Source organism: Dasypus novemcinctus, chromosome 12, assembly GCF_030445035.2.
Source record: "Dasypus novemcinctus isolate mDasNov1 chromosome 12, mDasNov1.1.hap2, whole genome shotgun sequence".
Taxonomy (NCBI): Eukaryota; Metazoa; Chordata; class Mammalia; order Cingulata; family Dasypodidae; genus Dasypus; species Dasypus novemcinctus.
In genome coordinates this window covers 10,254,760-10,271,797 of record NC_080684.1, presented here as the reverse complement: position 1 = coordinate 10,271,797, position 17,038 = coordinate 10,254,760, and the positions used below count along the sequence as shown (strand labels likewise).

The following is a 17,038-nucleotide window of genomic DNA, read 5'->3' as shown; positions in this document are numbered from 1 at the left end:
CCCGGCGGGCGCGGCGGCGGGGCCGGGGCGATGCGGCGGTACCTGCGCCTCGTGCTCCTGTGCCTGGGCTGCGGCTTGTGCTCCCTGCTCTACGCCTTCAGCCAGCTCGCCGTGTCCCCGGAGGAGGGCGCGGGCGGCCGCGGCGTGAAGCCCCAGGCCGCGGCGGCTTCCTCGCTGGCGCGCGGCGTGCGCGGCGCCGCGGGCGGGCCGGGCAGCGCGGGCCCCGCGGCGCGTCTCGGCCGCTCGCACAGGTACGCGGGCCCCGGGCCCTGGGCCCCGGGCTCGGGCGCTCGCCCCGCTGCGGGGGCTCGGGGCCGGGGCTCGGGCGCTCGCCCCGCTGCGGGGGCGCGGGCGCGCGGCCTCGCTTCTCTGCCCGCGCTCCTTTCCCTCCTCGCCCTCGACTCCCGGGCGCACCCCGCGTTCCTGGGGCTCGTCTTCTGACCTGTCCTTGTGCGCTCTCCAGAGCAGCTAGAAATTCATTTTGAGCGTCTAGCAGTCGGTCTACCCCTGTTACTTATTTTTTAAGGATTCGTTGGAATAAGACGTGTCCCACAAAAGCCAGCCTTTCTCCCTGGCTGGTGGGAATTCCCTCTCGTCTCCATGGAGTTGAAGTTGAGATATTTAAACATGAGGCCAGTGCCCCCATTCACTTTTTCTTTTCTTCTTCTCCTGAAAGGGTCTTCTAATTTCCCTGTCTTAGTGTTTAAAATTTTCATTATTAACATATCCGGTCACTTAAATCCGGATATGGCATTTGTATGGCTGTTCCTTTTTTCTTTTGAAAACAATCGTTTTGTTTGAAACTTACAGCAATTTCAGAAAAAGCGCTATATTTAACATGCTCAAGGCTATTGCGAGATGAAACAGAGGTATCTTTTACATTATTCAATACTCAACCTAATGACTTACCTTGATTTATACAAATCACTGCCAGAATTGGAATCAACATGAAATTTAAATGGAAAAAAGTTTTGGCAGCGCATTATGAAAGCTCAGCAAAATCTGAGCAAGGCAGTGTCCTGCAGAAAAGACGTAGGCGACCTTGTTTGTGGGCACTTCTCCAGGAACGACCCCGGGTCCTTCCTACCCCCCCACCCCAGGTAAATGCTACGTGGATCTAGAAATCCAAGAGGACTGGGTTGGTAGGACGGAGTGCAGGTTAGTTGTTTACGACCATTCTGAGTGTTGGTCACTTCCTGATGAAAAGGGGAAGTTTGGGCAGAGGAACAGAATGTAAAAGCTGGATTGTCAAGTTTATTCTGATTTGATTACGTTCAGGCGAATTCTTAAGACATCAGGGTGCTGTGTTTATAATAGCAGAACTAGTTCAAAGGCAGGTTTAGTAACTAACCCTCAATTATCCAACATGGGAGAGTCAGTGAGTGAGCTCGTGAAAATGACAGGTGGAAGCTAAACTCTTTATGGTCTGTTACCTACTCGTGAAGCATTTAAGATTAGCGAAATTATTTTTTGTTTCGGGTTGAATTATAAGGAAGCAATATTTTAATCAAAATATTGAATAAAACTATAGTTTGGCATTTCACTTTTGATAGCGTAATATTCATTTCTAGTGCTTTGTCTCATACACACACACACACTTCATTCTGTGACAGATTTTTATAAATTTCTTGTGAAGTTGGCCAGCTAATGTTAACATTATTTTATTTGAAATTTAGAAAATAAGCTCCTCAGTTTTAATATTTTATGAAGCTGTTACTGAAATCTTAAGTTTGATGTGTCAGTGTCCACCCAATTAAAATGGTGTCTCCTCAGCAGCATAGCTCTTCATTTTAATGTGGCATCATCTCAGTCAAAACCAAGGTGTGTTTGGGAAGATGTAGTGAACTACATTTCTCCACATTTGCATGCGTAAGGGAAGTTTGGTCAGAGGAAAAGCATGGAAAAGCTGGGTTGTCTTGTTTTTAGTATACAGTTTGATTAAGGCCTGGTGAATTCTGAAGACATCAAAACTCTATTAATATGTGCAGAACTATAGCCAACCCCGTTTGAGTTTTTAGATATTATCATTTCTAGATTTCTTACAGAGTTAAACAACATTTTTTTTGGTCTACCATTATATATATACTAGATGTCCTTTATCTTTCTTCCTATGTATACATCTTTTGTCAAAGTCCCAAAGATGACAGTTATTGGATCAGGATTAGAAATTATGTGTCCTTTGATTTCTTTACAAACACTTTTCTTCTCCTCCCTTCCCCTCTTCCCCCCTCTTCTCCCTCCCCCCCTTACCGGTTGAAAATTGTCTGAACTTTGAATGTCCCTGCCTTAATGACTCTCTAAGTCTGCTTTGCAAACTTTGATTTTTTAATTAGAGAAATTACGTGTTTACAGAACAGTCATGCATAAAAGGCCTCCCATATACCGCCCTATTATTAACACCTTGCACTGATTATACAATTGTTATAATTGATGAAAGAACAATCTTATAATTGTACAATTAACTATATATAGTCCATAGTTTAACTTAAGGTTCTCTTTGTTATGCAGTTACATGAATTTTTAAAAATTATTTTATTATATATACTATATACCATTTCCCCATTTAACCACATTCAGATATGTAATTAAGAGCTGTTAATGAAGTTCACAGTGTTGTGCTGCCATCATCACCATCCATCATCAAAACATTTCTAATGTACCAAATAGTTACTCTGTACAGTTTAAGCCTTAACTCCCTATACCCTACCCCTCCTTGTCCTCTGGTAACCTGTATTCTAGATTCTAACTCTATGTTTTGACTTATTCTGATTATTTCATGTCAGTGAGATCATACAATATTTGTTCTTTTGTGTCTGACTTATTTCACTCAACATGATGTCTTCAGGGTTGTTGTATTTATCATAACTTCATTGCTTTTTACAGCCAAGAAATAATTCCATTGTGCGTATGTACACGTTTTACTTATCCATTCTGTGGTTGCTGGACACATGGGTTGCTTCCATCTTTTGGCAATTGTGAGTAATGCCACTGTGAACGTCAGTGTGTGCCAATCCATTCGGGTCCTTGTTTTCAGTTCTTTTGGTTATATACCTACAAGTGGAATTGCTGGATCATGTGGTAATTCTATACTTAACTTTCAGAGTAACTTCCAGACTGTCTTGCACACCTGCTGTACCATGTTTTTCTTTTCTTTTTACTGAGTGAGTAAATATTTATTGAGTGGCCACTATGTTCCAGGCTCCGGAGTGTACCATTTTATATTGCCACCAACAGTGAATGAGTGTTCCTGTTTTCCCACTTGTGCTCTAACTCTTGTTCTTTTCTGTTTAGTTTTTTAATAGTAGCCATTCTAGTGACTGTGATATGGTGTTACATTGTGGTTTTTGATTTTTATTAAATTGTGGTATTTGATTTATTAGTCCTTAATGACACATGAGGTTGAGCATCTTTTCATGTGCTTTTTGGCCATTTGTATTTCTCTGTCTTCTTTAGAGAAATGTCTATTCAGGTCTTTTGCCCATTTTACAGATTGGGTTGTCTGCCCTTCTGTTGAAAGATTTCTATATAATATTCTGGATATTAAACCCATATCAGTTGTGTGGTTTCCACATATTTTCATGGAAATATTTGTATGCTTTTAATACTTAAGAATTTATTGAAACTTGTTTTGTGACATAAGATATGGTCTATCTTGGAAAATGATTCATGTGCACTTGAAAAGAATGTATGTTCTGTTATTGGATGAAGTGCTTTATATATATGTCTGTTAGGTCTAGTTGGTTTGCAGGATAGTTAAGTTTTATGTGTTCTTATTGGTCTATGTAGATGCTCTATCCCTTAGTGGAAGTACTGTATTAAAGTCTACTATTAGTATAGAACTGTCAATTTCCCCCTTCAAATCTGCCAGTATTTGCTTTATGCTTTGGGACTCTGCTGTTAGGTGCATATATATTTATAATTATTAGGTCGTCTTATTGAATTGATGCCTTTATCAGTAAATAATGACTTTTTTGTCCTTTGAAACAGTTTTTGACTTAAAAAGTCTATTTTAGCTGATGTTAGTATAACTACCCCAGCTTTCTTTTGGTCACTACTTGTTTGTATTTCTTTCCCATCCTTTCACTTTCAGCCTATTTATGCCTTTGAATTTAAGGTGAACCTCTAATAAACAGCATATAGTTGGGTCATGCTTCTTTATGCATTCTCCTGATCTCTGCCTTTTGACTTGAGAGTTTTATTTGTATTTAAAGTCACCAGTGATAATAAAGGATCTTCTTCTGCCATTTTGTTACTTAATCTTTACAAGTCTTATATTATTACTGTTCTTCAATTCTTCTTATGCCTTCAGTTCTTCTTATGCCTACTTTTGTACTTAATTTTTTGTCATGTACCATATCGAGTCTCTTCTCATTTCTATCTGGATAAGTTTTTCATATTTTCCTTGTGGTTACCATGGGGTTAAAATTTAGCATCTTAAATATATAACAATCATATTTGATTTGATACCAGCTTGACTTCAGTAGCGTACACACTCACTGTTCCTAAGCCCCTCCATCCCCCTACCTTTTTTTGTACTTGATACAAATTATATTTTTGTGCACTGTATGTCCAAAAACATTTATTGTTACTTTTTATGCATTTGCATTTTATTACCTGTAGGAAGAAGTGGCGCTAAAACCAAGCAATGCAGTTCAGTAATACTGGCATTCATAATTACTCAAATAGTTACCTTTATAGGAAGTCTTTGTTTCCTTATGCTGGCAGGGCTAGCGGTGATGTATTCCTTTGGTTTTTGTTCGCCTGGGAATCTCTTAATCTCGCCTGGGAATCTCTTAATCTCGCCCTCCTTTTTGGCAGTCTCACCAGATAAATTCTTGGTTGGTAGTTGTTTTCTTTCAGCCTTTTAAGTATTTCAACCCAAGCCTTCTTTTTTGAGATTTATTTACTGTTATTATTTTAATTCTCCTCCCTGAGATGGCTCCCTCCCTCATCTGTCTGCTCGCTGTCTGCTCACTGTCTGCTCGCTTCTGCTCGTCTTCTCTAGCGGCACTGGGAACTGAACCTGGGACCTCCCACGTGGTACGTGAGTGCCCAATTAATTGCCTGAGCCACATCCTCTCCCCGCTGGCTGTCTTGGCTGCTGGCTACAGCACCTGCTCATTGCAGGGTCTGCTGGTTGCGGCACCTGCTCATTGCGGCACCTGCTCATTGCAGCGTCTGCTTGCCTTCTTTAGGAGGCACCAGGAACCAAACCCAGGACCTCCTATTTTGGGGGGAGGTGCCTGTCTGCTCGAGCCACATCTGCTTCCCCCAAGCCGCTTTATTTCCATTGTTTCTGATGAAATATTAACACTATCATGTAGCTTTCCAGTCACTCTCCTTTTCCTTTGCATTTGACCGTTTGATCAGTAATCTGGTGGAGTATATTTCTCTTCAAGTTTATCCTGTTTGGTGTTTTCTGGCTTCTTAGATGTGCATATTCATGTCTTTTGCTAAGTTTGGAACGTTTTCTGTCATTATTTCTTTAAGTATTCCTTTTGCCCTTTTCTCACTTCTTTAATGCATATATTGATTGGTATGCTAGATGGTGTCCTAGATGTCTTTTAGGCTATTTTTGCTTCTCTAATTCTTTTTTTCCTTTTGGTTCTCAGCATGACTGGTTTCAGTTGTATAGTCTTTGATTCACTGATTCTTTCTTCTTCCAGCTCCAGTTTGCTGTCGAAACCCTCCTGAGGATTTCTTGTTTCAGTTACTATGGTCTTCAACTCCCTTGTTGGTTCTTTTTAAAAATTTCTTTGTTGATATTCTTGTATTGTTGATTTATTGTTTTCCTGATATCCTTTAGTTCTTTCTCTGTAGTTTCCTTCATCTTCTTGTGCATATTGAAGATCTTTTTTTTTTTTTTTTTTTTCAAGCCTTTAGTATGTCAACAGTTAGGTCTTCTTCCTTGATATTTTCTTGGTTTTTATGCTCTTCCTTTGTTTGGGCCATTATTTCCTGTTTCTTTGTCTTGTAATCTTTTGCACACTGTACATTTTATTTAATATTTTAAAATGTTAACTCTGGGATTCATTTCCTGAAATGTGTTTCTTGGTTTTGTAACCAGCTAGTGATATGACACATTTTCTTAAGCATCAGCCTTTCTGTCGGGAAGGCACTGCCGAGGTGAATGCACAGTGCAAGGACCTCCCAGTCCGTTCTGGGTCTGTGTCTTCTCCTGGGCTGGCGTGTGCTAGTGGCCTTAGGAATTTTCCTGTTTACTGTTGTTTGAATTCCCCCTCTGCTTCACAGGAGATAGAACTTCCTCTCTTTCCTGGGTTTTCTAATGCTGAATTTGAAGAAGGTAAGGCCTTCCCCTTACACCATCCACCTGTTGTTGCTTACCAGGCTTTGATTGTCTGAAGCTACTTTTGCCTAGAGGGCAAGTTCTTGGAGGGCAGGGCACACCAAAGAGGAGTTTCCCAAGTCAGTCTTTCCCATCTGGAACAAGGCCAGGGCCCCACAAAGGAGGGCCAGCCGGCTCCAGACCTGGGGATAAGGGAAGGGACAGGACACGAGCTTCTTCCCTGGCACCCCAAAGCTGTGCTTTCTTGACCTGCCTAGCCAGCGCATCTCTTCAGCTGTCCTTCTCAGCTCTGAAAACCCATCTGCAGGTTTTCTCTACTGCCTTTGTCTGGGGACATTTGGAACAGTGACCACCCTCAGAGTCAGGCCCCAGCAATTCAGAGTTGCTCATCAGAAGCCCTGATCAGCGGTTGGCCTATGCCCAATCCAGATGCTGGAGAAGGGGACTTTTATGTCCCTTTTTGGCACCAGGAAGCTATGCCAGGGACCAGATCCCACTGCCACCTGCCAGGGTGATAGTAACCTGGAGAGATCAGTGTAGTGATATTTACTGTAATTTACCAGCCTCTTCCTTCCACTCTTCTCTGGGTGCTCTCCAGTTTTCTGTTGGACTCTGGAGTTTCTCAGCAGTTGATTTAGAGGGCTCCTGCCTTTTTAATAGTTGTTCTGGTGGAGGGCCTGATTCCCAGAGCCCCCACTCTGTCTTCCCACAGCCATCCTGTCGGTGTTCTTTCTTTCCAGCTGCTGTGATGAGCGTCTCATCTGGAGAGAGTTTGCATAGTGAAGAATGGAGCTATGAGGCAAGCTCTTCCTCTGTTAGTAGGATTTGGTATTATTGCACTCTTAAACTGTTTTTGAGGCAGTCTTGCCTGAAAGAGCAAAATTTATTTTTCTCTTTAATCTAAAATGTGGGATCTAGGGTTATACCCAGTAGGTTCCACTAGTCATTGCACAGAATTCTATGACAACAAAGTATTCTAAAAATTCTAAGTCTTTAAAGTGAGTACTTTAATAGGAACACGTTTTCATTGACGTCTGTTATCAATTAGAATGTTTATTTTAGTATCAGAAAATACATGGGTCTTGGAGACACATAGGCTCGTGTTTTCATTCTGACTCTCTTTGCTATGAGACCTTCGCCATGTCACGTCCCCTCTGTATGCTTCAGTAGCCTCACCTCAAAAATGTAGATAATATTTACCTTACTTTATTTGTAATAGTCAGAATTCTTAGTAGCCACTGATTAAAATCCAATAAAACCGACTTAACGTGAAATGAATACTTATTGACTTGTAAGGGTTGCTGGGTGGGCAGTGGCTCTTCCACAGTCAGTATGGACAGGCACTATTAGGGTATTCATATAAAGCCATTGTCATAACCAGGCATGAATACCACGGATTATTATTTCTGCAGAGCAGTTATAACCACTATAACATTTTGCACCTTAGCGACGCAGGGTGATACACTTCTCACATTTCACCTCTGTATCTTGACACTGGTTTTCAAAATGTCATCCTGTTGTGTCTGTGCAGCAGTATTGGTAGTGGGGAAGAAAGGAAACCCTGATACCATTTCTAGACCCAGCGTGCCCTTTGTGCCATTGTCCCGCAGGGATATAAGTCACTCACCTTTTTAGATGGGGCACGGGGGCTGGGTTCCCATTTCTCCTGTGTCCTGTGAACACCTGCATGATAATTTTAAAGAGTGGAAAGAGTAAGGACTTTGGAGGCACAGACTTCAGATTTTGCCACTTACTGGCTGTGTTAAATTAACCTTGAACATGTTTCCTCATCTGTTAAATAGAGATGGGAATATCTGTCATCTTGGATTGTTTGTGAGAACTGGAATGAATGTATAGATTACTCAGTGTGATGCCTGGCACAACGTTGCTGCAGAATTTTATGTGATGGTTTTGGTGGTTTACATTTTAAGTGATTGCTTTCAATTTTTTGACCTCCAGGAGAAGTTCCTATCCTTGGCCCCAGTCCAGGCCTGTTAAGCCAGAATGCCTGGTGGTGGTATCTAGGATTCTATATTTTAGATAACCGCTGTGGGTTATTGTTATAAAGCTGAAAATTGAGAACCATCGATTTAGCTGAGAAAGATTTGACCAGTATTTTTCCACTACTGTTTTTTTGTTTTTTTGTTTTAAGATTTATTTTTTATTTATTTCTCTCCCCTTCCCCGCCACCTCCCCCCGCAGTTGTCTGCTCTCTGTGTCCATTCACTGTGTGTTCTTCTGTGTCCACTTGTGTCAGTGGCACCTGGAATCTGTGTCTCTTTTTGTTGTGTCATCTTGCTGTGTCAGCTCTCCGTGTGTGGGGCGCCATTCCTGGGCAGGCTGCACTTTCTTTCGCGCTGGGCGGCTCTCCTTACGGGGCACACTCCTTGCACGTGGGGCTCCCCTATGCGGGGGACACCCCTGCGTGGCAGGGCACTCCTTGCACGCGTCAGCACTGCGCATGGGCCAGCTGCACACGGGTCAAGGAGGCCCGGGGTTTGAACCGTGGACCTCCCATGTGGTAGGCGGATGCCCTATCCATTGGGCCAAAGCTGCTTCCCTCCACTACTGTTTTTAGTGAAGTCTCTTCCCTGCAGTTATTTTTGAAGGAGAGAGGTATTGGGGAAATGAATAGTGAAGAAAGTCGATTACTTGCTTAAGACACTTTAGTCTCTGTTTTGTTAACGCAGAGACATCTTAAATAAAACCAATACCTGCACCGTTATTTAGTTCATAAGTAGATAATAGCAGTATTTACTTCACACAGTTGCAAAATGCTTAACCTAAGGAGGAATTTATTGGTTCAGGGTTGGGCCCTTTTCTGTCAGGGGGCAATGCACATGTCCATGTCTTCTCCTTTCTTCTCTGGTTCCATTGATTTCCGGCTTCTGGCTGTTCCCAGTGGCTTCTCCTTTTGTGTCCAATTTCCTCTGCTTATAAGGAGCTCAGCCGTGTGGGGTGAAGGCCTACCCTCATGCAGCTTGGGCACACCTCAACTAACAACATCTTCAGAGGTCCTCTTTTTAATGGCTCACACCCACAGGACCGGGGTGGGGGCTCAGCAGGCCTTTTGTGGGGGACGTGACACAGTCCCAGTTGTGCTAATAATTATCTTAATTTTTCTTTCTTCATGTCAGGAGGGGAAACAGTGATTTGGCTAATGAAAATAATTATGTGTACTTTTGATTTAGAAATCCTATTTTAAAACAGTGAAGTTTTAATTATCTGTTCATCTATCCTGCTGCAAATACTTTGCCCCACAGGTTGACTTCAATTTTGTTCAGGGTTTGTATATCATATGATGTTTTACATCTTTATATATTCAGATTGGTGTGGTTTTTTTTTTTACCTTTAAGTCTTTAATCCAGTTTGTGTGTGTGTGTGTGTGTACAATGTGATACTAAATTTTTCCCCCCTAAATCGTTAGTGTATATAAGCAGTCCTTTTCCCACTTCCTGAGTATTGATGAAATTTGAGGTTTAAGTAAGAGGTGTAGGAGGTGTAGTAATTGAGAGCTAGAAATTAATCTCAATTCTCTGGAGACAGTTTAGTTACAGACGAGTGACCCAGGCACTGGTCTGCAGATACCACGGGAATGGTCACCAGGAAGGTCCGTGAGCGCCTCTCTTGCCTCGCGGGCCCGGTGCAGGTACCCCGTTACGGTGAGCGCCTCTCTTGCCTCGCGGGCCCGGTGCAGGTATCCCGTTACGGTGAGCGCCTCTCTTGCCTCGCGGGCCCGGTGCAGGTATCCCGTTACGGTGAGCGCCTCTCTTGCCTCGCGGGCCCGGTGCAGGTACCCCGTTACGGTGAGCGCCTCTCTTGCCTCGCGGGCCCGGTGCAGGTATCCCGTTACGGTGCTGGCTGCAGCACCTGCTGCGGGCTCCCTTCCACACTCTTGCACCGGGTGTGCCTCTGCACATCCCTGGCTGTGTGCCGTGCCTGGTGTTCACGAAGGTCTCATGACTGCCTTGGACATTTTGAAATGAAAAACACCTTTTCCCGTTTAATTTAAAAGTGTAGAAAGCCTTCTCCCTTTACCTAAATTTAAGCAAACTTCAAGAAAACTCTTACTTTGATGAGCATTATTGTTCTGTTTAATCCAGAGCATGAAATGCCTCAATATTTGCAACATTTTCAAGTACTGAAATTCTTGAGAATGCTTATTTTTGATCAGTTTGCTTTTTAAAAAAACTTTGTTTCGAAATAAATATCGATTCACTGAAAGTTACAGACATGTCCCATGTATCCTTCTCTGGGTTTCCCCCAGAGGTAACATGTTACATTGCTGTAGTACATTATCACTAATTCTATAATGTATAAATTTATCAGTGTAGTATATAGTATCACAACTCTGGAAATTGACATTGTAAAACCCACAGGCTTTATTCAGATTTCACCAGTTTTGCATGCACTTTGTGTGTGTGTGTGTGTGTGTGTGTAGTTGCATGCAGATTTATCACAATATGTAAATTCCTGTACCCAACCCCACAATCAGTTTTCCATTACTACAAAGACCCCTGGTTCTGCCCCTTGATCAGTTTGTTTTTAGACAAATGTCCTGGACTGAGAAGCAGTTAAGCCATATGGAATTTAGAGTGATCCACAGTAGAGTTTCATTTTGTTTTGGCCCATGATGAAAGAATTTGTGGGCTTCGCTGCTTTTGCTCCCATTAAAATTAATTAGTAGAGTTAAATAATTTTAAACTCTTTGAATGGTGAATATCTAGTGTTATATAACAGTAGTTTTATTTGAATATAACCAACTAATAACCAGAATGTGGAGAACTGCCTTGAATTTTAAATTTTAATTTAATTCTTTTTTTAAAAATCTAAAGTACAAGTGCTGTCTGTCTCCAGATTAGTTGCTTTTCCTACTTTATTGTTTGTAATAATAGTTACTAGCACATAATGAGTTTCAGTGTGAAGTGCAGAGACAGTTCAATTTTGTTTTCAACAAATGGTGCTTGGACAACTAGATATCTATATGCAAAAGAATGAAGTTGGACCCTGTCCCATACCATATATAAATATTATCTCACAATGTATCAGAGACTTTAATAACTAAAACTCTGTCTTAGAAGAAAACAAAGGAGTAAATCTTTGTGACCTTGGATTAGGCAGTGGCTTCTTGTGTTTAACACCAAAGCACAAGTGAATAAAGAAAATAGATAAACTGGGCTTCATCAAAATGAGGAACTTTTGTGTTTTAATGGATACTATCTAGAAAGTGAAAAGAGCCAACCCATGGAGTGGGAAAAATATTTGCAAATCATATATCAGATAAGGGACTTATATCCAAAAATATGAACAACCTCTACAGTTCAACATTTAAAAATGTTTAAAGTACTTGAATAGATATTTCTCTAGACAAGAAATAAGAATGGCCTTAATAAGCACATGAAAAGATGCTCTATCCTGCAACTCAACAACAAAAAAGTGAACAAACCAATTAAAAAAATGTACAAAAGACTTGACTAGACATTTTTGAAAAGGTGATATAAAAATGCCCAAAAAGCACGTGAAAAGATGCTCAACATCATTAACCATTAGAGGAATGCAAATCAAAACCACAGTGAGATACCATTTTGCATCCACTAGAATGACTACTATTAAAAAACAACATGGGGAATCAGATGTGGCTCAACTGGTAGAGCTTCCACCTACCATGTGGGAGGACCTGGGTTTGATCCCCAGGGCCTCCTGGTGAAAAGGAAGAGAAAGCATGCCTGTGCAGTGAGCCAGTACCCATGCAAGTGAGTCATGCAGCAGGATGATGAGGCATCAGAAGAGAGCCAAGGGGAGAGTCAAGGTAAAACACAGCAGAAACCAGGAACTGAGGTGGCGCAACTGATAGGGAACCTCTCTCCACATCAGAGGTCCCCAGGATCAGATCCCGGTGAATCTTAGAGGAGAGAAAATGAGAAGAGAAGACAACACAGCAAAAACAGCAGGGAAGGGGGGAAAATAAAATAAAAATAAATCTTAAAAAAAACAACATGGAAAATTACAAGTGTTGGAGAAATATGAATACTCATTCATTGTTTGTAGGAATATAAAGTGGTACAGCCATGTGGAAGACAATTTGGCAGTTCCTCTTAGGCTATATGACCCAGCAACCCCATTACTAGGTATATACTCAACAAAATTGAAAGCAGAAACTTGAACAGCTGTTTGCACACTGATGGTTATAGTGGCATTATTCTTAATTGTCAAAAGGGTGAAAGCAACCCAAGTGTCCATCAAGTGATTAGTGGATAAACAAAATGTGGTGTATTCACACAATGGGATGTTATTCAGCTGTGAAAAGGAATGAAGTGATATATGACAACAGCATGGATGACCCATTAGAGATCATGTTGAGTGAAATAAGCCAGACACAAAGGACAAATAGTGTATGATCTCACTGATATGAACTAACTAGAATAAGCAAATTCTTAGAGTCAGAATCTAGAGTATAGATTACCAGGGAATGGGATGAGAGACAGGTATAGGGAGTTAAGGCTTAAATGTTGAGTTTCAGTTGGAGTGATGGAAACATTTTGGTAATGGATGGTGGTGATGGTAGCACAACATTGTGAATATAATAGCACTGAATTATGTAATTAGAATGTGAAAAGGGGAAATGTTAGGTTGTGTATCTGTTAATAAAATTAAAAAAAATACAATGCTCAACATCATCAGTCATTGGAGTTAAGCAAGCGAAAATCACAGTGAGATACTACTTCACATCCACTAGGATGGCAGTAATAAAAAAATGATCAGTAACAAGTGTTGTGAGGATGTAGAGAAAGTAGAATGTTCATGCATTGTTGGGGGGATTGGGTTGTAACATGGTGCCTTTGGAAATGTACTTTGGAAAACATCTTGACACTTCCTTATATTTGTTAAACATTAAGTTACCATATGACTTCCTTAATTCTACTCCTAGGTATGTAAGGTAATTGTAAACATAGGTCCACTCAAAAACTTGTATACAAATGTTCACAGGAGCATTATTCATAATAGCCAAAAAGTAGAAAACAATGCAGAGGTCCAGCTAATGAATGGGTAAACAAAATGTGGTGTAGCCATAGAATGTGGTAATATTTGGTTGGCCGTAAAAAGGAATGAAGTATATTGATACATGCTACAGTGTGCGCAAACCTTGAAAACATTATGTTAAGTTAAAAAAATGAGGCACAAAAGGTGACATATGATTTCATTTATTTGAAATGTCCAGAAAGAGTAAATCTGTAGATACAGAAAGTAGATTCATGGTTGTCTAGGCATGGGAGGTTGAGGAGTAGAATGTGCAGTGACTACTAGTGGGTCCAGATTTTCTTTTTGGATAATAAAAATGTTCTAAAACATTTAGATGGTTGTACAACTCTGAATATACTAAAAACTATACAGTAAAATGCTGAATTTCATAGTATGTAAATTATGTCTCAGTAAAGCTGTTATTTAAGAAATGGTACCTGACATATAATATCTGCAAAAAAATACTTAAAGAATGTCTGGAACTATTAAATTGGTCTTTTCACAGTGTTGTACATAACTTATTTGCATTTGTTTTTATAACAGTGCATTGTGAGATACATATAAAAATTATGTCATGATAGCTATATTAGTCAGGGTTCTCTAGGGAAACAGAATCAGCAAGGGATATCTGTCAATAGTGTACAATTTTGTGAGTCTCTCACGTGACCTTGGGGATGCACAAGTCCAGGTTCCGCAGGCAGACTGCAACCAGGGGCTCCCATGAAAGTCCAGTGAAGATTCTTGACGAGTTCTGGGAGATGCTGGCCGTCCAAAGACGAGCTGGGAAATTCTCTCTCAATGTTGGAATCACTTCCCTTTTAAGGTATTCAACTGATCGGATAAAGTGTCATTCATTGATGATGGCAATCTCCCTGATTGATGTAATAATAATCAGCTATCTATGATTTACCACTGCAGTAAAGTCAATGGTGACTAAAGTCCATAAATGCCCTTGTAAACAGTTAACCCAGTGCTTGCTTGACTAAACAACTGGGCACGATTACCTGGCAGACTCGACACATTAGCCTAACCATTACAATAGTATATTTAACTATTTTCTAAGCAGTTGGGGAAAACCACTGTGTTTTATTTAATATGTACTTATAAATAAGTAGGGACATTTTGTTAACATGTTTAAATTTCAAATAGTGCCAGTCTGTTAAGATTTCAGTTTGATTGCCTCCTGTCTTCAGAAGTAATGTGTTTCTAAACCAAAACATTTTATTTCTTTTCTATCAATGTTTTACAGAGTAGTTGACAATTTTTTTGGTAGCCCGAGTGGTTTCTTTAGTTGTACTACTGTTTGTGCATCTGATACTAATTGCATTGTTGGGAGATGTTAGATTCCTTGAAATGGCTTTCTGTCTTTTATATGTTTTCTCTGTCTTATACTACAATGAAATAAATTTGGGAGCACTCTTTTTATGTCATGTCCTTAGGACATATCCATGGAAAAAGTGCAACACAGAACTAAGCAAATAGAAGAAAATGTCAGGATCACACTAATTTGGAGTATATTCTTACAGAATTATTTTCCAGGGCATAATATAGATGTTATGTTTAAACAAAAGAAGGTATTTTACTATTTTGTAGTCTGTTTTTTAAACACACTATATTGAGATCATTGTTTCCTGACAGTAAACTGTTTTAGTTGCCAGGTTTCTATAACAAATACCACAGACTGGCTTAGCAACAGGAATTTATTGTCTCACAGTTCAGGGGCTAAACATCCAAAATGAAGGTGTCTGGCGGCCATGCCTCTGCATGCTCCGGTGGTAGCATGCCTGCAGTGCATGACTTTGCCTTTGACTCATGGAGATCAGTCTCCTGTCTCCCCCTCACTCCTGCTGCTTGTAAGGTCTCCAGTAATATTGGATTAAGGTCCATCCTGATTCAGTTTGACCTTATCTTAACAGTATCTTTTAAGATCCTCTTCACAGATGGATTTGAATCTGCAGGACACAGGGTTTAGGACTTGAACATGTCTTTATGGGGACATGATTCACTCGTGTCATCAATGTTACCAAATGCTTGTATTTGAGTATTGTTATTTTTTTAATTCATGGCAGTCACAGTTACATGATTAAAAAGCTTACTATCTGTAATGAATCAAATGATCATTCCTATATATATTTTATATATATATATAGGCACTCAACCCCTGAGCCACATTAGCTCCCTCTAGTTAATTTTTAAATAACAATATTTAACTACAATAGATTGTATTTTGTTAGCTTTCATAATGTTTAGCACTTCTTTCCTTTATTTTTAAAAGAAGCTTTTGATTACATAAATGTTAGGTAGAAAATATAGGGTCACACCAAAAAAGAGACACAGTTTCCCAGTGCCGCCAGGTAATGCAAGCAGACGCAGAACAACACATAGCGAATGGACACAGAGCAGACAGTGGGGGGGGGGGAGGGGAAGAGAAATATATAAAAATCTTAAAAAGAAAAAATATAGGGAATTCCCATATACCCCACTGCCCCCCACATACACACTTTCCCCCATTAACAGCATCTTTCATTACTGTGGTACATTTGTTAAAATTAATAAACACATTAAAGCATTACTACCTACCTTGGTCTATAGTCTACTTTATGGTTTACACTTTGCACCGCACAATTTTATAGGTTTTGATAAAATGTATAATGGCCTGTCTCCATCAGTGAAATGCCATGCAGAACAGTTCCAGCGTCCCAGAACTGCCCCATGTTACACCTATTCTTTCCTCTCCCTCCGCTCAGAACCTCTGGTGACCACTGTCTTTATATCAGTGTTACAGTTTCTTCCATTGCCAGAATAGTAACAAGTCTGTTTTAGTCCAGAGTTGCATTCCCTGCTTATGTTTGATCATTCCTTAATCTTAAGGTTTTTGGGATGGTGTTGCCCACTCTCCTACCAGTTGAGAGGGGGCTTAGACCCCATGGGGCAGGTGGGTGGATCTACCTTGCTTGCAGTTGTAGCATTATCACTTCTTAACAATGAGATTTACTAATGAGGCAATCTAGTGTCTTCAAGTACGTATGCTGAGTATTTTTCATGGCCAGTTCTTGAGGATGTAGAGGTGAAAGTGTCAATCCTGCTTTCACAGTGTTTTGGGGGACATCAGTGAACAGGAAATTGCAGTGTAGGAAGTGCATCTTAGGGTTCCTCAGGGAAGCAGTTACCCAGACGGGGTGAGGTGGGAAGAAGGGCCCTGGGAAGTGGGCAGAGCCAGGGGCTGTGTCTCGTGGGTGATTTCAGTGCTCGAATCCTGTAAAGGAGTGCACTAGTCCTCCCTGCCAGCATAGCTGAGGGGTGTTCTCACTGAAGATGTGGGGTAACCGGCCCACTAAGTCGACGTCTCGATTTTGGAGGAGTGTCTGTAGTTTTTTGGTTAAGCTCTCCCGATTACTCAGGTAGAGGGAACAGCACGTGCCAGGGCACAGAGGTATCAGAGAGTGCTCTGTAGGGGGGTTATGGCTTGTACTGTTCAGCTTGGTTTCGTAACAGCCCAGAACATCTCAGCAATTTATAAGAACACACCTTGATTTCTCGCACGCAGTACACGTCCACGAGTGTGACTTTGCTGTGTGTCTTCCCTGGGACCCAGGCTGAAGGATCAGTATGGGATATGCCCAGTCTCGTGGCAGGGATGAGTAAGAAGCCGATCAAACCTCCCAATCCCATTGGCGGTTTCTACGCTGATGTGGCAGCTGTCATGTCTGT

General features: G+C 40.9%; 1 protein-coding gene across 2 annotated transcripts in view; it reads left to right on the top strand.

Annotated features, from left to right (window-relative positions):
• GXYLT1 (glucoside xylosyltransferase 1) overlaps positions 1–17,038 on the top strand; it is a 70,208-nt gene continuing 53,170 nt past the window's right edge. For both annotated transcript variants that reach the window (XM_023590171.2, XM_012526921.3), the window contains exon 1: positions 1–251. In XM_023590171.2, the coding sequence (XP_023445939.1) occupies positions 31–251 (221 nt within the window). In that variant the 5' untranslated portion in view covers positions 1–30. The remainder of the gene's footprint in view (positions 252–17,038) is intronic.